This window comes from Rhipicephalus sanguineus, chromosome 1 (genome assembly GCF_013339695.2).
Source record: "Rhipicephalus sanguineus isolate Rsan-2018 chromosome 1, BIME_Rsan_1.4, whole genome shotgun sequence".
In the NCBI taxonomy this organism is placed as follows: Eukaryota; Metazoa; Arthropoda; class Arachnida; order Ixodida; family Ixodidae; genus Rhipicephalus; species Rhipicephalus sanguineus.
This window is the reverse complement of record NC_051176.1, coordinates 155,046,374-155,073,342: the sequence shown is the minus strand read 5'-3', so window position 1 is coordinate 155,073,342 and position 26,969 is coordinate 155,046,374. Positions and strand designations below refer to the sequence as shown.

At 43.3% G+C, this 26,969-nt stretch overlaps 1 protein-coding gene across 3 annotated transcripts in view; it reads left to right on the top strand.

Moving 5' to 3' along the window:
- LOC119400563 (uncharacterized) overlaps positions 1-26,436 on the top strand; it is a 273,061-nt gene extending 246,625 nt beyond the window's left edge. For all 3 annotated transcript variants that reach the window (XM_049417292.1, XM_049417290.1, XM_037667635.2), the window contains 6 exons: positions 1,910-2,182; positions 3,003-3,144; positions 10,982-11,083; positions 18,510-18,637; positions 23,781-23,978; positions 26,076-26,436. In XM_049417292.1, coding sequence (XP_049273249.1) covers positions 1,910-2,182; positions 3,003-3,144; positions 10,982-11,083; positions 18,510-18,637; positions 23,781-23,978; positions 26,076-26,357 — 1,125 coding nt within the window. In that variant the 3' untranslated portion in view covers positions 26,358-26,436. The remainder of the gene's footprint in view (positions 1-1,909; positions 2,183-3,002; positions 3,145-10,981; positions 11,084-18,509; positions 18,638-23,780; positions 23,979-26,075) is intronic.
- The last annotated feature ends 533 nt before the right edge of the window (positions 26,437-26,969 follow it).

The window sequence follows — 26,969 nt, the reverse complement described above, 5'->3', positions numbered from 1 at the left end:
TCTCGTTCGCTTGTCTTCGAGAAGTAGCGCCTAGATCTAGGCTGTACAGTGAAAGAAAAGGTGGAAATTGCAGTTTTCTGAGGTACAGCGCGAAACAAACACATAAGCACGAAACATCACACGCAGAGAATAAGCATTCCAATTGGGTATTTGGGACCACTTGCCATTTTTTCTGACCAGATTCTGTTGTGACGCGGCTTTTATCAAAGTTCATCACATGAGTTTCCGTTCTGACGTAACATAGCTGCCACATTTTCTGCGTGCCCGACACGTTCAGTTTCGATGTTGCCTAGATTGGGGCCTTGAATTTTAATGATTATTATCTCAAATTACGTTAGTATTTGGGGATTTTCTAAAAATGGGCATGCCATAAATTGTCATGTCCTACAACTTTCTATATAAACAATTGCTCTCAAGTTATAATTAAAAAATCAATTAATGAGCTTTTGTTAATTACTAATTCGAATGTATCTTTAAGTGCGACAAAGTTTTTCCACGTTGGCGTAGAGTTCATTTGCGAAGATTGCAGGGGCCTCACTGTTATAGCATTTTTATAAAAAATCTTTATTGTCTAAAAAAAACACAGTGCATGTATACCCGTGAGCAAAAGTATACGGACCATGGAAGCGCGAGCTGAAATCGCTTTCTACGCCGTCTAGTCTTGAGCCGTCTTCTCTCAAGAGCATTGCTTTGACGGAATAGCTGTCGAGGGCATTACTGTGACGGAATTTGTCAGAGAAATGCTCTTGACAGCAGACGGTGCAGACAACAAAGGTATACGGACGGCAATGGTCCATATACTTTTGCTCATGGGTGTACAGGCTGTTTCACACTTAGGGGAAATCTCGGAGCATGTTGCAAAGCGCTCCGAGTTTTCCCCTAAGTGTGAAACAGCCTGTAAATGTGTTTGCTAATTTAGATACATAAAGCCAGCCAGGAGACTGACCCTACAGCTGCTGGAGGAAAGATAAAAGTAATTGCTGTAGATATGCAAGTTTCCTTGCTTGAAAGCATGAAGCTTTTCATGTGCCATAGAAATAATTTCTGATTTGATGTGTTTAGCCCTATAAGGCTGTACTTTGCACACGAAAGTGTTTAATGCTGGCGTTCACTAAGAATTGACTCACGTCATTTTTGTCACTGAACAGACATCAATGAAGGGACATGTTGGTAGGTCAGAAAAAGAAATAGTGGGGAAAAAAAAGCTTTGGCTGAGTCACCCCATTCGGGCATTGAACCTCCAACTCCATGGCTATGGAGCACAGAAGCCCGATGCAATGACCACAAATGCAAACTGGTTTATTGGCACAAATGCATTATATATGCTCCCTCTCCACCCTACTTCGCTTCCTGCTCTTGGTAGGGACGGTGCCACCATTTAGGAGCAGTACAGCAAAAGTAGTTCTGTAACATAACACTAATGAGCGCCAGAGCATTGTGGGAGTTCTCAGTGTGGTGGAGGTCAGCAAAGCAGGCGCTGAGCGCTTCTTTGCTAACAATGCAGTTTCACTGTGGATTTTCTTCCACATCAGATTAGCCTACGATGTCTTTGTGCCCTCAGAGTGCAGTTTGAACTTGCAACAGCATTGTTTACACGTTGTCTATTGTTTGCTTGCAATGCCAAATAAAAATACTGCTGCATTAAGCACTGCTGAATGGTAGCAACCTCAATGGGTGAATCTCATGAAAGTGACTGCATTGGACCAGTGAGAGACATGCCAGTACTACCGCTGTACTACCATCACTGTACTGCCATGTTCACGGAGTGTATGGGCCACAGATTTGTTTTTTACCTTTCTTAGTAGTGCAACGTAGAAGGTACCCATTATTTCGCAAGGTGTTATATTTTAGAAGCTTACTTTCATAGATATCTCACATTGCTATGTGCTTTTCTCTGCCATTATTGCAGCTGCTCATCCACCTTAGAGTTGTCTGCCAGTATAAAAAAAAGCATGATACTGAGCAAGACCTCCTTGGAAGCATTATTCTAGATACATTTCAAAGGCTTCAGGTTGGAACATCAAAGCACCAAGACAACTTTACAGGCTTAATAAAGGAGCTTGTTGGGCACAGTAATGTCTTGAACTGTGACTGGTTCCTGGTTCAAATTGTCGACTGTGTTGACATGTTTGACGCTGATGATCAGTGCTTTGACACCTTCTTTCCGCTTCAAGTCAGCATGGTAAGAACTCATTTTCGATAAACCTTTGCATGCATATTGTATAAGTGTATAGTTTTATAGCACAGTTTACAGAGCATTTTACGCTAACAAATGGTGCACATTCTGGTGACACTACTTGACTGCTTCTGTGGTATGCTTCTACATAAAATTCAGTGCTAGGTGCAAAGTCATCCACTTCCATCTTAAACAGTGCACTGTGTGGCCAGCGCTCTGCGGTGCACCTCTCATGGGCACTTGGGGAACTAGCGCGCGAGTGCAGTGACAGCTGTAGGCAAGGCCTTCGCTGTGTCGTTTGCTAAGACGTGCTGGCTCTGCTGAATCGCGCTTGCTTTGCGGTGAAGCTAACTGCACTCTTGCATGTACACGCAAATCGAGAACCTGGCATGAAGAGCAAAAGCTGGACATAACGAGGCGCAGTCACTGCACTTCTTGAGAACTGTGCCACATTCTCGATTTGCGTGTGCATAGCAAGAGCAAAGTTAGCTTCACCACAAAGCAAACGCGATTCGGTGGAGCTGCTGCGCTTTAGCAGACGACGTGGCGAATACCCCACCTACAGCTGTCACTGCACTTGCGCGCTAGTTTCCCAAGCACCCACAAGGGGGACTCCGCAGAGTGCTGGCCGCACATTGTGGTGTTCAAGGTGGAAGTGGACAACTCTGTACATTGTGTAGAAGCTTTTGTTAAAAAACAGTAGATGTAAAAAACATTTTACTGTTGCTGTAATGAATTTTCATCCAGTGTTTGGAGCGCTAGAGAGGCAAGTTTAGTGTGGCTTAAGATTATATTGTTTTTACTGTGCACTTCTTTTATGTTTCAGGCAATTGCACCAAAAATTTCCGAGCACTATATTGTTCCTATGGCCCGGATATTGGTTCAAATGTTGGATGAGGCCTGTATGGAACTTAATGGAGCAAGGAAACAGAAAGTTCTTCATTTCTTGCATGCCTACCTGAGTTTAGGTAAGACATTTACTTTTTGTAAACTTTCATTTCGTGAAACTAAGGAAGACAAAGACAAGCAACAGGACAACATGAGCATTATTGGCAGCTCAAAGGTTTATAATAATAATAATAATATCTGGGGTTTAACGTCCCAAAACCACGATATGGTTATGAGAGACACCGTAGTGGAGGGCTCCGGAAATTTTGACCACCTGGGGTTCTTTAACGTGCACCTAAATCTAAGTACACGGGCCTCAAACATTTTCGCCTCCATCGAAAATGCAGCCGCCGTGGCTGGGATTCGATCCCGCGACCTGCGGGTCAGCAGTCGAGCACCATAACCACTAGACCACCGTGGAGGGGCAACTCAAAGGTTTATATTGCATTGGTTTAGGGACTTGCACACACATGAATGCAGCACCCAGAAGAGGCAATCATCCTGGTCACCAAAAGTGGCATTACACAGACCTTCAAATGCAACATCATCAGGAATGGTGGCATGGCGAAACCAGGGGAGCTATTCTCGAACTGTCCATCTAATGGGCACATACATTTTGGCGGAGCACATTCAGTTATTTGAGAAAGCGGCAAGCAGTGATGTCATTGCGCTCTCTACGACGTCGATACACTACACCTGCACAATATACTCCCAGCGTTAGAAGAAAGAAAGTGGTGAAATGTAGTCACAGGGCACTTAAACTTGAAAAGTCTGTCCTTGCATATGAACGTGTGCCAGATGCTTGCGAATGGTGCAGAGAATGTGTACCAACCTTTATAGGTGTGTTAAATGGGAGGCCGCATTAAACCTGATTCGAGGGAGCATTAAACCTGATTCGAGGGTCAGAGTTAATGCATAGCCTCCAAAACTCTCACGCCAAAAGCAGTTCTTAGGAGGCTGCGTTTGACGCTTTGAAGGCCTTTCCATTCCTCTCATTTGTATTGAGAATTGTGAAAGCTCTGTCGTGTCTCGTGTATTACAGTCCTAAAATATCTACTTGACAAAACTCTACACTACACTTTATTTATCTCCGTCAGGTGCAGTTGAAAATCTTGGACTTTAATTGGTAGCTGTGAGGCACCATCTCAGAACTGAAAGAATCTTACCAAAATAATTTTTCAAATTGGTTCATTATTGTTAATGTTGACCTCTCCTTCATTGGCAGTGAGGCAAGCTTTACCGTCAATGCAGACGCACTCCTTTTCATTATGGACTAACATGCACTAGTGGCATGTTAGTCCATAATGACTCCTCTCATGTACCAAAGACAAGGGGCTCTGGTTCATGAGAAACTTTGGTGCATGGTTCATTTTTCTTTGAGTGCATTTCCAGTGGCAGCATTACGTGTTTCACAATGGGTGAATAACCATGTAAAGTCTCATGCAGTGTGTGTTGTGTAGGGTATTTATATGTATGTGTGTTGTTCAAAGTCGGTAAAAGCTTGGCTCCCTCTAGAGGAAGGATATGTGTCTGTCTGTCTGAAATTGACTGTTTTCTTCATCATGCAGCCATTTTCTACTTTGTAGACACAATTGCTACTGCTTGACCTATGCGCCACACTTTATTTTTTGAAGCTCCCTAACCTGGTGAGGAGCTGTTTATGGCTGAAAGCATCAGCTATAATAAACACTAGTCAAAAAAGCAAAAAAAGAAATAAAAGAAATAAAAAAATTGAGCCATATAATATGCCACTACTGAGTTTAGGGCATTCAGATGCTTAAGAGCCCTTTTTTCTTTTTCTGAAATAAATATACAAAAATACAATGGTCAAATTTACAACATACAAATGATCTCCCCTGGGGTTACAACTGTTAATGTACTGCTACTTCTATTATCGTAAATACTCTTGTAATGGTGGCAGACAGACAGACAGACAACGAACTTTATTAGATCCTGAGGAGTTACTGACAGGACCCCCTCACGGGAGGCCGTAGGTTTCTTTTTTTTTTAGATTTGGGGTGTGGCCCAGAGGCGTAGGCAGAAATTTTTTTCGAGGGGGGGGGGGGCACCTCCTTGATTTGTATCAGGGTCCGGGCAGGCAGGTGTGGTCGAGTGTCATTTCCTTCTCTGTGCACTATGGCAAAAAAAAAATTCAGGGGGGGGGGGGGGGCACGAGCCCGGTGTGCCCCCCCTGGCTACGCCACTGGTGTGGCCATTACACGGAGAGAAAGACACAATTTTTTCCCCTGTAAATATTTTTAGTGGTAATTGCTGTTAATAAACTGCAGTACTCACTTGTACAGGGAGAAGAAAAAAAAAAACTTTTATCACTTTCATGTTTTTGCAAGAATGTTATTCCTCGCCCTCGTCGTCCTCTTCTCCCTTCGAACTCATCATCTCTTTGAACACACCCCTGTCCCAGGCGAGGTCATTCTCCATCCCAACAAACTTGTTAGATATTCCTGTGACCTTGAAAATTTTTTCACGGTGTTAAAGGAAACAACACACCATGGTTCGAAAACCCAGTGGCCCACATCTATAAGGAATCCACAAGGGATGCTTCGTCAGCAGACTATGTGGTGTTTTTTGGAGGATGGTCATTGCCATCCACTCAGTGTATGTACGGCAAAATCCACGCTTAAACGGTCTGCTTAGGGAGACATCCAGCATCTGAAGCATGCCAGTGATGCATTCACATATGACGGCCAAGTCTGTTTCACAAACTCCAAGCTGTTGCTGTACAGTTTCTGTCAGGTGTCCCCTGAAGTTGTCCAGGACAAATCTTGACACACAAAAATGTGTGTCAAGATTTGCAGCTGGTCGAATTTCCCAAACAAACGTCAAACAGTCTCTCACCAGCTCATCCATCATCTCACCTCTCTCGTGTGTCCTAACAAGTATGCTATCAGGAAATCGCTGTGTGGCCACTCATTTTCTCTTAAAAAAAAATGCAAGGCAGTAGTTTACGCTTATCCGCAGCAAGGAAAGGCATCACTGTGCATCGCTGTCTTCTGTCTCTACTGTTGCGTTACGAGTGCATCAGACCAAACCAGGTTTGCTTGACGTTTCCACTCTGAGAGAGCAGCTACTCGTGCTCTGTGTGCTTCTTGATAATGGATTTCTGCAACAAGAGTAGCTTTTTTCCATACTTCTTCAGCAGATATTGGCACATTGTTGTGCAGTGACGGAGAGGCAGGTTCTTTTTCTTCATGAAGCCTCATATTCATTCATTGTGGTTTTAAATGCCGTAGCCAGAACCTCCTTGTTTCATACAATGTCAAGTGCTGTCTTGCACAGCACCTCTGGGAAAACTGTGTAGTCATTCCACATCTCTGTACTTGAGAAGCAGGTTTTTTATCGTCAAGAACATGCTCTACTTGCCTCTGCACCTTTCTACATTTGTTTTCCTGGTTGCATCTTCTTGGGAGCATCATTGTCGCATACATTTTTCATCAACCTTATACTTTAGACCAGCTACTCTTTTTCCATTTTCTTTGGCGAGCTCATTCAATTTCATTTTAAAGCAGATGGTATAGCTCAAATATTTCCCCATTCAGAAGCGATGGTAGTGGCAAACTTCTGGACACAAAAGTGCAGGAACAGAGAGGACCTATACGCTCCATAGAACACCTTGCGCATTGATTTGATTCCGAGATTCCACATCATTGGCAGGCGAGAAAGAATGAGAAGTGCAAACGGGCTGGTGTTGGCGCTGGCACTGGCTCTTTTTGGCTATTCCTGCCGGCAGTAATAAATGCCCCAGAGACCAGTGACGGTGGCATCTCAAAGATGGTCATTAAATCACAGAGGCTATGCTATTGCTTCCTGCAGGCGCTGGAAACTTGGCACGGCTGCCTTGTTTTGTCAAATATTGAAATCGGAAAAAAAAAATCCGAGGAATTTTCGATCACACAACAAATCACACTGCCAACCTCTAAAAAATGTAGGGTGCAGCTTACACACGGGTAATTTTTAATTATATTTTGTGGGGGGAAGGGGGGTTATTTTCTTTACAAAGCTGTGGGTGCAGTTTTTACACGGGCGTGGCCATTGCATAAGTGCAGAAGTTGTATGCTTAACAGAAATAATAGCTTATTGGCTATTTTGTATCTTTTTTTTAGTACATCATGTAATCGGTTCACTTGCCTTGAAACACAAGAGGGTTTAGAATTTAACGTGATACAAGTGCTTTCTAAAATTTTTTGTTATATACTCGTGGTTTATATTATAGTGTGAGAGGAGGGAAATGGATCAAGAGCTCATTTTTTTTGTTAGGCACAATCTAATGAAGCCTACAGACAATGAAGCAAGGAAGCCACATAGGAAATGATAGTTGTAGTTTTTAAGTGTAATGTGATAATTATGACATAAATGGAAATGAATTAAAGCGGACAAAAAAAACCAACTTGCTGTCGGTAGGGACCAAATCTACAACCTTCAGATTACACGTCTGAGCTGTCATTCTTGTGTCTGCTTTTTGTGGACAGGAGAATGACTTTGGCCTTGGCTCCATTGTATGCCAAGTGTGCAACACACTTTTTTTTTACCTTCTGGCAAAATAATGCGGGCAGTTTGCACTAAGTTGCTCAAAGCTTGCCACAGTGAAGCACAGACCTGTCGCCGCTCGTGCTCCCTGTCGACCGACACGTCTAGCTTCGAGATGCATGGCTTCCTCTTCGGGAGTACACAGCCAGGCTATACACTATAGAGTGGAGGTTGTGCGCGATCTCTCTGTTGGTGGGTATGGCTTAGCTACTGTGCGTGCACGGCTTGGCCAGGTGGTGTGGTATCTGATCGCTAGACGACGCGATGCTTGCTTCCTCTTTCTTTCTATCTTTTTTCTCTCTCTACTTCTTTCTCTCTCTTTCGTTGATGTTCTCTCTTTCTTTTTAGATGCGAAGCAGCTTTTGCTCGGGGCTGTGTCCGTCCTTCCCTCATGCGTCCGCTCCCCCACTGCGCATGCACCAACTCTCCTCGCGTGAGCGTGAGGAGGTGGGGTTGAAGAGGTGGCGTGAACGCTGCCTCCACTTCGTTTCTCCTCTCCCGTTTCTCTCTCTCCGCCACAGCTGTGCACTGAATATAATGCAGCGCGCCCTCGCTCCCGTTGTCGCGCTATGGACACTCGTAAACGGCAACGCCGGTAAGCGTTGCACTCTCCTTCGCAACGGCGCTATGGACGCTCGCGAAGCTGAACGTAAACGGCAATGCTGGCAAGCGAATCTTGAAGCTGCGAGGCAACGCGAAGCCGAAGCGCAATGGAAACATCGAGCTGGGGAGGTAACATAAGCGGTACACAACATATACACAACTCCACACACAAATGAAACATACACGTAAACATACAAATGGAAAACAATGGCAACACAAGCGAACACCCAACGCTGCTTCGCATCCCCACATGGTTCCCTTTAGTGGGAGATGGTGTAATTTTTTCTTTCTGCATTTCTTTCTCTGTAATTCTTTCTGGGGTATTCCTTACTCTCTCCCCTCCTCCTTTCTCTCCTCCTCGCCATCACATCTCTCCTCCTTACACTCACTCTCCTTTCACACCCCCTTGCTGTTAGGACGCTCGCTTCGGATCGAGGGTACGCGGGGTGGAATCCCGCCTCGTGAAGAATTTTTTTTCGGCAAGAATTTTTCTCTTTCTCTTTTTTTATATCTTTCTTTCCGTCCCTCTGTTTGTTTCTCTATTTCTTTCTTTCTCTCTCTCTCTGTACTCATTCTGAGGTCGCTGCACAGTGGCACATACCCATTAAGATGATGATAGTTTTCTGCAATTGGCTCACAAGGAACGATTTGCTGAACAGCTTCGCTGTTAAAAAAAGTGTGTTCCACACTCACTGCCTTGGCTTCGAGTGGTGTTGACTAACACTCCCAGGATTAGACAAAAATACCCAAAAAAGTGGATGGTGGAGCGCCCACCATTGTTGGTAGAGCATCAGGCGCGTAATTCAGAGGTTGTGGGTTGGGCCCCACCAAGACAAAGGTATTTTTTGTGCACTTTAATTAATTTCAATTTATGTCATGATCACTTGTTTCACCCCAAGGACGAAGCAATGAAAGCGATAGTAACAAATTGAAATGTTATACGAAGTACGGCTAGCAGCTCACTCCTTTAGCATCTGACCTGGCATGACTCAACAAAACACTGACATTAGGAAATGAGGCCGGTGCAGCGAGCGAAGTGACCTTTGCTCTGTCTATGGCTTCAACGCAAACTCTGCGATAAAAGCACACCACATACAAAGGTATGAACTGTCTGCGGATTCCCACTAAAGATATACGGTGCGCAGGGATGTGGGTGACCACGCCCTACCAGTCAAGGTACGCATTGTTGCCGGAGTCTCGCATCCCCCACCTCTGGCACCCCTCTATGCGTGATGGAGACGGCCGGTGTGTTTCATTATGCTTGAGCTGCGTTCGTCAGCAACGCTCATTCACTTTCACTCGCACATAGAACATGCAACGCGTGGGGCATGCACCTTTCACATGCACCTTTCGCATGATGGAGGCTGCCTGCACAGTTCATCTCTGCTACAGCCGCATTCGTCAGCAGTGCTTGCATGCTTTCACTCGCACCAGGCTCGTAGCCAGGAATTTTTTTCGGGGAGGGGGGGGGGCACTTGCTGAAAGCCTTGACTATTTGGGAAAAACCCCTATTTTCGTGATTTATTTTTGACAAAAAAACCATCTTTCAACAAAATTTCGGGGGGGGGGGGGGGGGGGGGGGGGGGCCTGGTCCCCTGGCCATGGGCCTGACTCACACGTAGGACATGTGACGTGTGACGTGATGTTATCAATTTTGACTTTATATGGAACATGATGGCGACTGCAAAAACATGCCGAGAGTGTCCATATAATTACTATCGCAATAAGACTACAGTCGAACCCCTCAATAACGAAATTGCCGCGGAAGCGACTTTTGTTCGTTCTCGTGAGAATTTCGTTGTCGCAACAATAGAAAACTACGCGCACCAATAACTTTGCACAACCAAAATTTATTCAAAGAAGTCACTGATCGTGCTTTGTTTCACGTTGCTTTAAAGGAGCTTGACGGCTCGAGCCTCGCAGCTTAATAAGCTTTGCAGAGCTTCGTCGTCATTGTGGGTGCCGTGGAAAGTGTGTGAATAATGTCAAAAGCATCAAGAACTTCATGCGAACTTACTTGCCTTTCTTGCGTTTTGTTGCTTTACTCACTCTCGTCGTCACTTTCATTATTCTTCGCGCACACTTTCGATGATAGCGTCGTCGCTGAACTCTTCATGCACGCTCAGGTCGGCGTCAGCACACAAGAAATTGTGCAGTTCAGTAGCTTCTGGTATTGCTCCATCGACACATCGAAGCGCGTCCCATGCTTCAGCTAGTGGCTGCAGGTCATCGGTGCTTGCAGAAGAAACACCCGCTTCCCTCTCCGGCAAGGCTGACCGACTTGTTAAAAGAGCAGTGCGGCAATTTTCGTACATATGGGTTCCCAGCTCATGGGTTGAAAAAAACTGTTGCAGATCACTACCTGAAACTTTCGTTATTATGGCAGTGCTTTCTAAAACTCTTCGCTGTCGAGAGGGGGCAAATGCATTGAACTCTATGGACGTTCGCCGGGAATGCCAGATGTCTTTGTTGCCGTGAGAATTTCGTTCTTGAGGGCTTTCGTTATTGAGGGGTTCAACTTTACAAGTAATGTCCCCTATGCTTTCCTTGGCTTCATTGTCTGTTGGCTTTATTAGGTTGTGTCTAACAAAAAAAAACAAAAAAACAAGCCCATCAAATCATTCCCCTTCTTTCATTCATTTTACTTTTATGGCAGTTTACTGCCGGTTTATGCTTGTGTGCATAATGCTGATATGGTTCAAGGAAATGGAGGAAGCTTGAAATGTGCATTGAGCGTGTCAATACTTCACTTATGGCTTTCCTTTACAGATGCATGCACTACCCAAACAAATTTGCCGAGTAGTATAAACCTAACTCATGCAGCAATAAAATGCCTTCTCAAGAAAAAGTGCATTTTTCATGAAGCATTTGGTGAGTGACACTTGTGCATAATCCTTCATGTTTATTCATTTGCATGAACTACCCATGCTGTGGTATGTTTTGAGGTTTTAACCTATTCAAAATACGTATTCTAGTTAAAGGTAGGTGTATGAACCGAATATCTATATCAAGGGATTATTATCCTACCTAACTACCCTAGTTACCGCAGAGAAATGTCTGTTTATTAGCAGTAACAGTACCATTGGTGCTTTATAAAGATCTTACCAGCACAACACTGCAGATGAAATCTACTACTGATGCATGACTGCCGTGATTGCATCCGTAGGTGTCTCATCATTAATCAGCCACTTTAAATACTCAGCATGGGCAGTAATAGAGTGCATTATCTATGATGCTCTAAAATAGACTACTTGCATGTTTAGTGTCCTTTATCACCTTTTTCAACCATCTCTACTAACTGGCAGAATACCAGATGCGTGGAAATTTGGTAAGGCTGTATCACTGTTTAAATCTGGTAACAGAAACAGCAACTATCATCCAACCAGTGTCACGCAAACTGCTCAGGCATGTCATTGTCTCTGACATTGCTCAGCTTTTCAAAAATAAGCTTTTTTCCATCAAAGCCAACTTGAATTTAGAAAACTATTTCTTTTGAAGCACTACGCACATAATTTACTAATGTCCTTTACGTACATCAATGAGGCATTGTATGTTTGTATATCATACATGTTAACTTTTCAAAAGCTTCCATTTATGTTACTCATTGTTGACTGTTTGCTGAACTCTCCTTGATAAATATAATTTCTTGATAAAGCATCATCCTGGTTGAAAAACTTCCGACAGTAGTTTAGCGTTAATTTTTTCTCATCTCCCCTCAGTGATGTAACTTCAATGTGTACCCCAAGGTAGCATTCTAGCCATGCTGTTTCTTATTCGCATTAACAAACAACCATCTCCTATCTTTTCTAATATTCATCTCAAAATAAAAGTGCTGCTGAAGGTAAAGGTCACTACTGTACATTTTATATCCATATTAAGTGACATTTGCCAGTTTGAACATCAGTCAGTCATTAGAACAAAGATCATTTTGGAGGGTAAGGTGGTCAGCAGTTGAATTAAATTTGCAGTGAATTAAGTGATTGTCGTTGCAATATTAAACAGACATAAGATCCATTTGTTTTACTTGCACTTCATGAACTAGTTCACGGTGACGCTGCACTTCGGCATTTGTTTCACGTGTTCAACATGGCGGCGTCGGCACTGAGGTATTTGTTTTGGAGAAGTGCAGGCGTCGTGCAAGCCTAGTTCACAAATTTACTGCAACTTCTTGTGAGGTAGTGCCGAGGTCGTGTAGCACAAGATGGCTGGAACTGCAGCAAACAATGAAGCCGACTGCATTCATGTCTATTTTAACAGAGCCCAACAAGTACATCAGTGAGCTTGTTCCGGTAGTTGCAGATGGTGGCAAATGCCAGGCAATTAAGTGGCACCGACTTTCACGAATTATGGCCGGCACAACTTGCGAGACAACCGACTGTAGCAGAGGGCTTGCATGACATCTGCACTCTCGTATCCATTTCGGCATCGCGTTGCTGCTGCACTTGCTGAAACGTTCCCTGTACAACAGTGGCACTCAGACAGCACTGCCATGAACCAGTTCAGGTAGCACATGGGAAATCGAGTGGACGTACGGTACAGACAGAGCAAAGAAGATTCTGAAAGCACTTACTGAACATTTCAACTTCTCAGGTCACAACTTTTAGACACTTGTACTTTATAGAATTTACAGTCAAACTTCAGTTCTTTCCGCTACAGAAAATATAAAGCCATATTTCAACCAAATGTTCAGCAGACTGCAGCCAACAAGTGTTAATGTCTCAAAGGGAGCTCTGGAATCTATTTGTTATGCTAATGGCAAGAATGTAAAGAGCACCACTAGACTTTTTTTGCAGCTTTATGTTTAGTCAGGACAGAGCCACTCATGTCCCCTATTTTTAAAATATTTTGTTGTTTTATTAAGCATCTTTTTTCTTTCATTTCTATTTCAACCTCTTGTCATCCTTCATTGAATACTGCTGTATTTTTTGCCATCTTTGGTCAATCAGCCTTTTTTTTTATTTCTCTTCAAGGCAGGTTTTTTACTCATTGATTTCTTTTCCAGTGGTACATTTCGCTCTTTGCTAGACACTTTCTGAGACAGCTTTTCTCTCTCTCTCTCCCTGCATATGTCCTGCTTTCTGTTAAAAATCTCACCAGGTTGATGCTGCCTATTTTAAACTTCAGAGTTCTTTACGATTCTTTTTTTGTTACCCCCACTTCTTAGGAAGGCTTGTAGAGTCTTTACCTCTTCACCCCTCATCACTATCATAATTAAAGGGGCTCTGCAACACTTTTCGAAGTAATCATTGAATGGCTTCATTAGAGGAGTTTATTGCCTCACGAATCGACTGCCACAAAAAAATTTTAGAATCTGTCAAGTACGAATAGAGTTACAGGAATTTGTCGCGTGCTTTAAGCGTTTTCTCTCTCCTTTCATACCAGCAAGCATGCTGGAAGCTAAGCAGGGAGGGATGGCACGGGTGAAAGAAGTTGCGTCACGTACACCTCATGACCTTGAGCACTTCATTTTTTTTTTCTTTGAATGTGTGGCTTACTTTCAGTGGGATCGCGAGTGCGAGCACAGACACGTGGTGGCATCCCGCAGCAGCCGCGGTAACTTTGCAGCTGACAATGCTCAAATCAGCCTATGGCCAGGGACTTTGGGTTTATGGTGTGGTCATTTGGGTTTATGGCATCATTTGTCGAGAGACGATCGAGCGATTTCTAGCTGACTTTCAGAATTAATTGTAAACTCCAGGCCGCGTGCTGCACTATAATGTTTGGCTCACATGACGTGTTCTCATGGGCCTCAACTACCGATCGGCAGCGTTTTCTGACCATGCTCAAAAAGTGTTGCAGGGCCCCTTTAATCCTCGCTTTCAAACTCTTCCACTTCCCTAGTGCTCTCGTGTATCTGCTTATGTACTTCGTTTTTGGGGTGGGAGGGAGCTACATATACGAATGCCCTCAAGGAAAGCACTTGTTGCCCTGATTATGAGATCTCTTTGTTGAAATGTTGGCACCAGGATAAGGCTTCGCTTGTCACCCACGATTGATTACTTGAACAGCGCATCCTCTATTTTTCTGTGCCTGAGCGAAGGAGCGGAGTGAAATGGGAACCGACCGTCGGCATTAGTGCGGCTTTTAGCTGCCAGGCGCCGCCACCGTAGTAGACCAGCCGTCGCATTGTCGCTCGCTAATGCCATGGCTGCATTCGAAGCTGCTATATGGTTCAGTTTTTCAGCTGTATTCGCGTTGTTTAAAGTATAATGAAAACTTGTAAACTGGAATCATGAAGCACTTGTCGTTCTGGGCAACCAGCCCATTTCAAAGGCATGTGTCTTTCGTGGCTATTTGATCGAGACACTAGCGCGTCGTCTGCTAGCCCAATTCCAGAGGGTGCATGCCAGTGATGCGCGGAAAGTTGTCTTGTCACCGTTACGTTCGCTTGACTGAGAGTCGGGTATTGACTGTCTGAAAGTCGATTTTCGAAAGCAGCATTTGCCAAGAGCTAATACTGAAAGCTTGGGCGCTTAAAGTTCCCCGATGCGTGCTACCGTCTACTGGTGTAGCACACTATACGCAAGCCATGAGTTCATGCGCAAAATAGCATGAAATGTCACTAAGCTGCTTCCAGTGACAATGTACATAATGATTGTCGGTTGCTTCGCCGGTAGCGCATGTAGTGTCCATGGGCTCGGATTCTTCAACTTCGGGACCTAATGTCAGCGCTGCATGCACATGGCAGCGATCGCGAGGCAGCGTTGCTACTGGTACTACATGCATTCGTTGACTGTTCGAACACAACACGGTCACGTTTAGGGATACTTGCCATGCTTGATTCAGTTGTTACCTTGGGCTGCAAACGTGAAGGGTAGTCTGCAAAGAGTGACGCTACTGCATCCTTCGTAAGCCGCCGCTTCTTATATTCTATGAAATCTTCGCGTCGTAAACGACGGCTGCATATTCTAGTGCAGTTTGAAGATGTATTAGGAGACCAATTATCCCGCCTAATTACTGCAAGCCACCTCAACCGAACACCAGTGGCAGCTGGAATTTCATGGAACGACAGCCAAATAGTGTATTAAGGCGAAAGCCTTAGATGCCTCATCAAACGCGAAAATTGACCGGCGGCGGCGTCAGCACGAGTGATGCAAAAAATAATTATGTGATGACGTCATCATATAACGTCACAGATCGTAAAATTTTGTGAAATTGTCGTGACGTCACATACTGTGACGTCATCATATTACATCTTCGCTTGGTCAAAATGGGCCGATCACGGAGGCAGTGCATGCCTCCGCTGATCTGCAGAAAGCTTGCACTGCCTCCGATCCTTGAGGCTGTAAGAAAACCACGTTATAGGCGCAGAAATATCTCAGAGGGTGGCAGGGAATGTTCAATACATTGACTAGAAGAAAAAGAAGAAGATGGCTTTCGCCTTTCAGTCGTCTTAGATGAATGCATAAGGGACCCTGTGAGATTTTTTTTCTTTATCAGTAAAGGGAAACAAAAAAAAAAACAATCGTGATTTCTTTCAGTTCCATTTGCAGAGTGGAACACAACAGTATGACATACTAAGGCATTGGGGTGGTTGCAATAGCCTGAAATAGAAAATAAAACGCGAATACTATCAAACTTGATTGCAAGTATCGAACCGGCAGCACGGCCTGACAGTCTGCCTGTTGAATACTTACAGCGGGGATGGAAAGACACACGAACATGCGGCATCTGCATTCTTTGCTGTTTCGCATCTATTTTCAAGTGGTTATAGCCTGGATGATTGATGAGAACACGTCATCCATGACACAATAAAAGACCATCTAGCATCTTTTTATTGCCACCGTGGTTAGAGCGTGATGAAAACAGCACGCCGCTATGTTTGCGTTTCTTTCCATCCCCCTGTACCTGTGAAAGCCTGCAAGAAGCACAATGCAATTAAACTCAGATGCATACACGAATTCGTGAGCTTCATGATACGCGCGGCGTTCAGCGCCAGCTTCCCGTAGTCTACTTGCACAGCGCCACCACGCGGCAGCGGCGAGCGGACGCAGAGCGCGCGCTCCACGGCCCGAGGAGAGCTTTCGCCCAGGCACTGAAAAATAGAGGAGGCACTGACTTGAAACATGCATTTTTCTATGGACCTTTAGTATCTTTTGTATTTATTCTTCTAATTTGAGGAACAATATAACTTAGTCGTTAGTCTGATTGTCATCGGCTGGTTTGCTGCCTTTTCAGTAATTAATATTATTATTTGGGAGTATTTTCCCTGTATTGCACAAAAATTTTTATTGTGTTTCTGAGAATGCTTCTTCATACTTTTGTGGTTCTTTGATTCTGAATGTTTGTAACATACTTGCTTCCATGACGTGACACTAGACTTTATTAGATAATGAGAGTGTAAATAAATGAAATGGCCAGTTATCGATAGTAGTGTGTGTGAAAACTCAGTGTGCATTTTAAAGAAGCTACTGTTTAAGGGGGCCCTGAAACATCTATGTAATCATAGAAAGGCCCTCACTTTTGGACTTTACTGCCTCACAGATCTCCTGACACAAATGTTTTTCTTACGCTTCAAGTGTAAATGGAGTTACAGGCAGTTATTAGACCCTCCAAGCAGCTTTCTCTCTCTTCATTTGGGCCCCACAAGTGCATTGGTGCCATCAGCGGAAGCAGAGGGGGGGGGGGGGTTAATGTGTTGTTGCCTCTATTTCCACCATAGCTCAAGTTACTCAGGCTGCCCCACATTACTATTAGCTTGAAATTACATCACCCATATACATATACCAATCATAGCAAGTGGTTGTCAAAGCATTTTGGTAGTGAGATTACTGTTAAAGGGCTCATTGCTGCTCACTGTATCAGCCACAGTACCTGCACTACTCAGCAGAAGTAGCGACTGTCATGCATATAACAGTGTTTGCTAATTGCACGACAGGGCTAGGGTGCCACTTTGTACTTGTGCAGTGTGGTCTGGTTGAGCTATGTGAGTACCTGGTATGGACCGGTTTTTTCCTGTGCAAGCTTGACTGACTGATGGTACCAAAATCCAGATTATACATTTTGCAGTGCATTCAATTAGCTCGACATGAAGTGATCTCTACCAAGGTGTCTAGCTCGTGAGGTGCATAGAAAGCTAGTATGTGCTGTCAAGCATATGTGTGGTTTGGGAGTTTGGGAGTGAGTATCGGCGCGGCGGTCTCAGTACAAGATATGTGACCAACTCAGCCATGAAGTGTTTGAAAGAGCACCCATGTATGCCAGGTGCCCCCTCATTTGAATGTAGGGGAAAGCTAAACATTAAATGGACAGCTGTTGATTGGGACTGGAAGAGCAAAGATGAACTACTGTGTGAGTCTTTTTGGCCTTATTGGCATTGCAGAATGTAATCTTTTCATTCATTTGCATTCATTGAACTAAAGCTTAGTAGTACTACTATTACTGAGAATATTCTCACTATCAAGGAATCGGCCACTACCTGTTAGGCCTGCTTGCTGCATTGCTGATTACATCATCGCAAAGGAGAGGGCAAGCAACTTTTTGCCCTTTTTGGCATGCGATTGTAAATTTTCTGCTGAATGCAGTGCAATAATGTTCGGCTCATGTGTTCATGGGGCCCTACCTATAAATTGGTAATATTTTTGTAATATGTTAAAAAAAGTGTTTAAGGGATCCAAAGTGAGCATTTGGAGGCATAATCTGGCTTGTTATTTATGAAAAGCGATGATAAATGAAGGGCTTATTGCGGGTGAGCCTATGCATCCACAGTGGATATTCGAGAGCAAATTTTTGGGCAAGTTGGTGATCCATTATGTGACTAACAGCGCAAAAGAAGGACAAGGGACCGTCTCTGTTTCTTTCTGGTTCCTTGTCCTTTTTTGCGCTGTTAGTCACATAATGGATATTTGAGCATATACTTCTCCTTTGTATGGGAAATTTTATGATTGAGTTTAGTATAAGTAAGTTTCGGTATCTGTAAGCTCATGTACAGCCAGAAAGACAATAGTTTACAAAAAAATATTTACTCTTTGATTTCCTAGACAAAAGTTCTGATGCAGTCTTTGACACTGGCACCCTCGTCTGTATACTTATCTATAAGAAACAAACCGTAATCCCGAATGAATAATAAACTGAAACTGTACTCAAAGGTTTGAACATTAAGAAACCCTGATTTTTGCTTTTGCCACAGACTCTAATCATTAGAAGCAAATTTTGGTAGCTTGCCTGATATTTATTCTACATTAATATAAGCAGGGTAACCTTTGCTCCTTTTCCGTTTTTCGAAGTTGCCGATTGTTACTTTGTTTCTTGCAGAAGAAATTTGGTGTTTCATTATTATGTGTACTTGTCAAACCAGGTGTGCCCATTCACAGAGGCGAATTGGTCCTATTGGATGCGAAAAAATGGAGTTCTGAGTGCCAGGAAATTGCATCTCAGTTTCCCGAGTGTTCCCTCACTGAGCTTTTAATGCCACACTTCTGCCTTGTGAGTACTGTGGTCATGTTTTTACATGTTTGTGTTTTACATATTATGAAAGGTAATTTCATCTTTTACTGGGAAATGCTGCACATGTCTGAGTGACAATGACTGTGCACTGATTAGTATGACTGTGCACTGATTAGTATGACAATGACTGTGCACTTTTCAGATAACTTTGTTACATTGTATAATAGTTTGCTACAGGGATAACCAGTGAACACCGTGCTGAGGTTTTCTAGTTGCATTAAAGTTTTTGCATTGGACTGTACAAACTCGTGGAAGTTTAAGAATATACAGTCATTTTCAACAGTATTAATTTTGCTCTCTTTTTTTGTGTGTGGGGGGGGAGGTGGACTGCTCACACTGCGGCTGGCTGCACAGGGCCCATTTCACTCTTGTAATTTCATTCTTACCTTCTCAGATAAGACAAATCAACTTCATGGCTGTTCCTGGAATGATGACTGTGCAGTGCTATAGTATTCCTTCAGTTACAACACGCTTAGTGTACTTTCTGACTGACTGTACTGTGTGGCCCATTGAAAAAGAAGGAAAGGTACCAATAATAGGCATAAAAATGCCAAAAATAGCTGCAAGTCACAAAGCATGTGGCACTAGAAGAGCACAGCAATCCCTTTTCACAAAAGTTATCGAGCAGGATCATATGTCAAGCAATAAAATATTTTATTTCTCAGCATTGTCTGTGCTCATGCTAGGTGCTCCCTCTTAGGGTTTCTGAAATATCATCATTGTGAAAGGATCCGAATGTTCTGTCTTGTATATTCTTCACTTGAAGTTGGTGCACATTATGAGTCAGGCATGAAAGAAGCTCTGAAACAGTTGCTGCTGCAAAGTGCTACCATGTTTTACTGCCCTAAGCAGTTACGAGCTCGGTAACTGGGTATCCCTCTAACAGCTTGTTTCCCGCTAGAATCACAGCTGCTTGTAACATCATAGTCAGAGCCTTGAAAAACTAAAAGAACAGAAAAAGTTCCCAAATTTATCTGGGTTCAAACCAAGAGCTCCATGACACGGAAACATGTGTTCTAGCATGCTCCATAACTGTACATCATCCCAGATGAGGAAAAGTTGTTACATGCTCCCAAAATAATAATAATAATTTCTGAGGTTTTGCATTTTACAGCCCAAAACCATAATATGATTATGAGGGACACCGTAGTGGAGGGCTTCGGAAATTTTGGCCATCTGGTGTTCTTTAACGTGCATATAAATCTAAGTACACAGGCCTCTAGCATTTCACCTCCATCGAAATGCGGCTGCGGCTGCTGGGATTCGATCCCGCGACCTTCGGGTCAGCAGTCGAGCATCATAACCACTAGACCACCGTGGTGGGTACATGCTCCCAAAATAGTTTTAATGGGGTGTCATCTGAAAATATGAAATTCTTTCTTTTGTGATTTAAATTATGCATTAAAGGTAGCCAAGGCCCAACTGAGATAGGAACACTGCACCTTTATTCTAACATCTTTCAAAGGAAGAAAGAATGTGATTTTATTTTATTTTTTGGCAGTGCTTTGCTATGTATATCCCATAGTGATGGGCCTTATTGAACGCTCAATTTTGTGATCTTTAGACGTTGATGTCAGGTAAGTAGCTTGTGAAAGCAAGGGCTTTGCGTTTTAAATCATGTGTATTATGAGCAGTGATTCCACTCCTGCGCCAACTGCGCCAAAGTGCGCCAAATTGAATTTACAGCGCCATTCTGATAATATCGATGAAAATTGCGCCAAACTGCGCCAGAGTCTCGGGTTTGCGGGCGTCTATCACCAGCAATACCACTGGCGCGTCAAAATGTGTGCAGCTTGAGCTTGGGGCCGTCAATGTTACAACTACAGACCAAGAATAATTCCACTGAATTAACAGCGTTGGTGCGTGCGTGCGTCCCGCGTAAGCCATGACGCTATGCACGGTGCCGACGCAGCTTTTGTTCTGCAAGTCGGCTCCACGGCAAAACGCGCTCTCCGCAGAGGCTCGTGACGTCTAGGCCAATCGGCAGCGTGAAAGTGTGGCGGGGATTCATCGGCGGACGTGGTCTGTTCCAGAAACGCTGCTGATAGCTCGTTTCAAGCGTCGCACGGCACGCAATGAAAGCAATGTTCAGTAACAACTACACGCGTGCCGCTAAAATGTCTGTCACTTCTGTTTCTAGACAATGAAATCTGGGATCGCTAAGGATAGATATAAAACAATATCGAATTTTCCGTGCTTCGCATCTATGGAAGAGCACGTCAACGGCGGGAACGCGTTGACACTTTTCCTCAAGTATACTTTATCTATGGATCTTCATCCAGCAGAGCTTTTTCGTAATTCCTTCCACCAGCATATCCGGGCTTGTAATCGCTTTGCGGTAAATACCCCCTTAAAGGGCCTGCTCTTTCGAGCTCGTGAGTTCTATGGTCCCAATTCAAATTTTCTGCTTGCATTTTTTTAAATGTCACCTCATTAATAAAATTAATTGTGTTGTTATATGAAGTAAAGCTAGCAGCTAACCTTTTTCGACCCGATGTCGCGTTACTCAACAAAACGCTGATTTAAAGGAATACGGCCGCTCCAGGAACCGAAGCGATTTTCATGTTGTCCTGAACGCGAAGTTAGCGTTGAGCGCACAGCAACTTTACGAGCCGTCTCCTGATACCTCGAGATAGTGCGCGCGCCAGCGACTGCGCCCTTCGAGCGACGCAGTCAACACCCCCACCCCCTCCACTCCTCCGGCGTCCGTTCATGCTCCTTACGAAAGACAGGCGGGGCGTTTCCTCTCTGTTTGATAAGCAATCGACGGTAGGCCCACACGCGGGAAGATGTTATCGCATGCGCTCTCCGTGCGACGGAGACAGCCGGCTCGTTTAATCTCCGCTTCAGCCGCGTTCGTCGCCAGCACTCGCGAGCTTTTATCCGCGGGTAGAATGCACGTGGTGATGTTATCAGTTAGGACTTTATACGGAAAATGACGGCAACAGCGACGGCAATAACCCGTGGAGAGTGTCCATATATAATTGCTATCAGAATAAAAAGAAAAAAAAGTTGAGCCATATTGCACTTTGCGAAATGGATGATTAGCGAAGCTGTTTCACGCACGGCACAAAGGTGACATGGTGGTGGACAGCTTGGTATGCAAGGCCAAGTTGCTAACGGCCAGGCTGTTATAACGTTCAATACTCGCAATATTAATGCGAAAGCCTTTGATGCTACATCAAACGCTGAAATTGACCGTCGGCGGCGTCAAAGGATTGGTGCAAAAAATATATCACGTGATGACGTCATCATGACGTCATATATCGTGATGTCACGTGATGACGTCATCACATGACATCGTCTCTTTGCATTGCTTCCGTGATCGGTGCGCCGATCATGGAGCTAGTTCAAAACCAGGTGAGGTGCGGAAAGCTTACAATGCCTCCAATTCCGGATCGAGGCGGTGCAATACCACGTTAGGTGCAGAAAGCTTGCAGAGAGGAGGGGGAGGATCGCTACATCAGTCGAGAAAAAAACGGCACCTGGCTTTTGCCTTAGAGTTGTCTTAGGGGAATGCATTAGGGACAGTGCGACTCATTAGCATTCAGGCACTAATGTACGTCACAGCCTTTGTCTACCACGTCTGCCGATAACCACATAGATGTACTTATAGAGTGTTATTTCATAAAGTACAATTTCATATTGACGCAGTATTCTGTTTATAGAGGTTAATCCAGATCACTACACTGCATGAGCCCTTATTTTTGCATTATAGAGTGAAATATGGAGTTCTCCTGAGATGATTTTTTCCATGAGATTTGCAATGAATGCAAATATTTCCAGCTCTTCATAAGAGCCCCATAATAATAATTTAGGTGCTTGAATGGTAATGCAATTTGCTTCTCCAGTGCACTCCAGGATGTAAAATTAGCTGCTCCTGAGTGCTCCCAGATGCAAAATTACCTGCTCCAAAGTGCTCCACGATGGAAATTTTTGCTGCTCCAAAGTGCTCCACGATGGAAATTTTTGCTGCTCCAAAGTGCTCCAAATCAGAAGTCCTCGGTAACATCACTGTATGAGGAATCTTTTAAACATGATTGCACCCACTGTGGTAGCTTATGGTGTAAGATGTCATGTAGCTTAGCTCCAGGGCACAGGTTCGATTCCGTTTGTCGCAGTCTCATTTCAATGGAAGCGAAATGCTAGAGGCCCGTGTATTGTGGGATTTCAGTGTACATTAAAGAACACCAGATGATCAAAATTTCTGGAGCCCTCTACTACGGCATGCCTCATAATCATATGGTTGTGTTGGCACATAAAACTCCAGATATTATAATTGAACTTTTCCTGCTCTAAATGCTGTTCCTAAACATTCAAAGTCACTTCCATCGTTTTATGTAGCTCCCAATTTGCCTCAGCAAGCTTATTATTTACTTGTCACTTCATATTAGCAAAGTTTAAATTCTAACTAATAAAGATACAACTGCAATATCCCACCACGACACCTGCGAACATTGCCTGCAAACAACAACAAAAATTTGTGTTGTGATTTCACTCTCCTAGATCGCAAAATTTTTAACAGGTTACATTAAGATACCATCACAGAACATGCAATTGAGTTTGTTTTGATTTCTTGTGGTGTATTCAGGAATCTGGCTAACATGTGTAGGATGGGTCCCTGGCATTACCATGGAGATTGTCTAAAGAATGGTAGCTTGAAAGTATAGCAGAAAAGTACGGTCAATCTTAAGAACCATGTTGTGCATTTTTTGGTACATGAGGGAGTACTGGTATTTGGCCCCAATGTTTGTGAAATTTGGCTTAAGTCTGGCATAGCTTATTCATTGTCTCCAAAAAGTGCTGCAGGGCTGATTTAAAATATTGTTGCAGCGACTATAAGCTGCAGACTTGTGGAAGTGATGTGTTCAAATGATTTGCATGGTTAAAACGAGCCTCTTTTTTCATACTCATGAGGTCTGTCCATAGTGTTGTTTGGATTAGCATCACAACTTATTTACAGTTTTCATCTTTGTTGAAACAGCGCTCACGAGACGACGACGAAGTAAAAGAAGGCACAGGACAGGAGCCTTCTTTTACTTTGTCGTCGTCTCGTGAGCGCTGTTTCAACAGAGATGAACGCATACCAACTCGCTCAAGCTTCCATTTTTACAATTTTCAGTGGCTTGCAGGGGCTACTTCGGAGGAATGGGAGATTTTGTCAGCTCAGCTCAGGAGGGCACTGAGTATTGATGCAGGCCATAGCGTGTCCCCTGCCATCTTTATTCGAGAACTTGTGATGTGCCTTATTGGTTGCAAGAGTTATGTTGCTGTAGGCAACTGGAGCTACCTGTTCACATGTTTTGCTAATACTGTCATGGTAAGTGCAATGCATCTTTAAATGTAATTATTGTGCCATTTATTTATTGCTGGTGGTGTGAAAGCACCATTTCTTGAATGTCTTCTGTGTTTGAGCTCTTTGTTTTTCTGCACCTTTGGTTTAAGGGGAGGCATTGGTCTTGAAAAGTGTGTTTTTAATAGTTGGGTGAACGGAATTAAATTTAATACACTTATTCGGTTTTTTCTGCAGATTCCAAATCTCTGAGTATATTTTTAATAGCTGCATTAGAACAGAAGATACGCTAGTTCTACAATGTTTTCTAGCACAATTCTTACAGGGATTTTGGCAACTTCTTTTCGTCAAACACAAAAGCAAAGTATGTGGCAAGATTGCCAGAAAGCTGGTCTAGCCGATGATGCTATTTATTTTCTTATAATGTTGTTTACCATATGATAATTCTCGATAATTGTAAAGCGTATGAAGCAAAAATTTTTCACTCATATTTGTATCCGTTTATTTTGCATTCGAAGTTTGATGAAAACAATCAAATTAGCATCATATGCTAGACGAGCTCTCTGGCAATCTTGCTACATATTTTGTTTTGTGTTTGACAAAGCAAAGTTGTCAAAAAGTACCGTAAGAAATATGCTCTCAGAAATTGCATATCTTTTGTTCTAATGCAGATAATAAAAATCTACTTGAAGATTTGGAATCTGCAGAAAAGAACTGAATAAGTGTATTAAATTTCATTCAGTTAGCCCAACTAACAAAAACTTTTTTTCAAGACCCACGTCTCCCCTTAACTGTAGTCTGCCACTATTGCGGACTACTGCATGGCTGTAAAGGCTGCATTCTTCATTCATTTTGTGCCTCAACTGGCATATAACATACCACAGAATACCGAACACTATTTCCTTCGCTCCATGTTGTCATGCATTAGGGGCTGCATATGGGGGGCCCTGACGTATTTAGAAATGGCCAGTGAAAAGGGGTCGAAGTGCCATAGTGCTGGGAACACTCACTTAGTTGACTGACAGGTAGAATTGACCAATTAGGGAGGACCAACACAGAACAGCATTCTGTATTCCGTGGTGTAGTATAGACCCACTGTTCCCCTGTTCTGAAAGCCATGCTTATGGGCCACTCAGCTATTGCACTGGTACACTTTCGTTTCTCTGACTGTAGGCTCTATTGTGAATGGCAGGTATGATTTAGGAAATGGGCTGATTGTGTTTATGGATTTGTTACACTTTCTGGTTCAGGCACAGTGTTTAAAAATTTTGGAAATAATATACATCCAAGCAGGTGGGAGAGAACCAATGGTATAGTGGTTTCAAGCAGGGCATTCTAACCACTACACCATGACAACATTGTGCAAATACAGGCAGATAATGCTTTCAATGAGCACTGAAAAACATCAGTGGTTTTCTGTTGAGTTCATTTAGTACACCATACCACACAATTGACTGACAAGCAGGGCCTGCAACATTAATGCATGTGTACTGCAGCACACTTTTTCTTCCTCTCCATTCGTGTTTGCACTGTGCTGCAAGTGCTGTCTTTGAGTTTGTGAAAGAAGTGCCATGAGTAACAAAAAAAGAACATTTAATTAAAGTGCACTTTAACAAGAAGATAGTGCTGTTTGCCTGTTTACTGTGGTCTTCATGCATGATGCATTGATTTAATTCTTCATTTTAAAACTTGCAGTTGTGGGCTAGGTGCTGAATACATTTTGTGCATTTTTCTTTTAGAAAGTTCCTGGGAGAAAAAAAAAAAGAGCCTAAAACAAGTTATGCCTGAGCACTGGGCTGCCCTGTAGGTGGTGGAGCACTTTAAGTATGCTACGTGTTGTAGTTCACACCTTAGCTTGAAAACTCCTGAAATGCTTTTATGACATGGCAATTAAGCAACAATATGGCACGCTGCATTACTTACTGGTCTTTATAGTCCGTGTTTTGGAACATAAAGGAGCAACAGTGCACCAGGAATGATAAATACGCATAATTTTTCAGTCTTTAAATATAGTTGAAGCTCTTCGTAGCGCTATGGCTAACACATAAAACATTATGTTCCTTGCAAATGTAGAGCACAAACTTTGGGAGTTTTAAAAGCTGTACATCCCTTGGTTGGTTGCAGGCATGCCTGAAGGGGACTAAGGAGCTTCCGGAGGAAGATCTATGTGAAATTATTTTGGCACTTGTATTTGCCCTGTCAAGTCTACCAAGCCAGTGTTTGAAGCAAGAGCTATTGCTACTTGTCGATGTGGCTCAGTGTAAGGAAACTTCAGTTCTTGGAGAGGAGTTGGCGAAATTATTTCGGGAGGCCCTTGCAACACAGTGCTTCCAAAACGACTTTGTGTCGGGATTGGTGAAAGCATCAGTGCACAAGCTGCTTGCACACCAAGGCAACCAGTCATAGTGGTGCTTTAGCAGCATTTTCTATGTGTTTATATTTGTATATAAGTTAAGCCTTGCCATAAATAAAAATCAACAATAGATTTCTCTATCTCTTTTCCTAACAACAGTATTCTCCCTCTTCAGAACAGTAACAACATATGCATCACAAATTGAGAAATTTGTAGGCGTGAAATAGAATTGGCTTGTGCAGGTTGAGGTAAATTGGTAATCACTTGGAGAGTGGCTATAAAATGGGCTGATAGTGATGATACGCGGCAGGGAAAAAGACCCTTCTTCTTTAACCCTTTGGGTGACAGTATTTTTCTGGAAACAGAATCTAATATTGCAGTCTTTCATATCTGCTTAAGATCAGTTCCAGCCAGCAATACCCCTACTAAAAAATTATAAAGAACACAGGGATGCAAGCCCTACTTGCGAAATGGCCAGTGTTAGCAACGCCTTTTTTTCCTAAAGACATTGCTATTGTCATGTGGTTTATTCATGTACAAACGCGAAGGAACGACGAGGAACGTCAAGGGGCCAAAATCCAAGCAAGCGCAAGCTCGAGTCGTGCAGCTGCCACTAACGCTGTGGCTTGCTTTCATGGCTGCTTCGTCGTCGTCACGTATTGCTC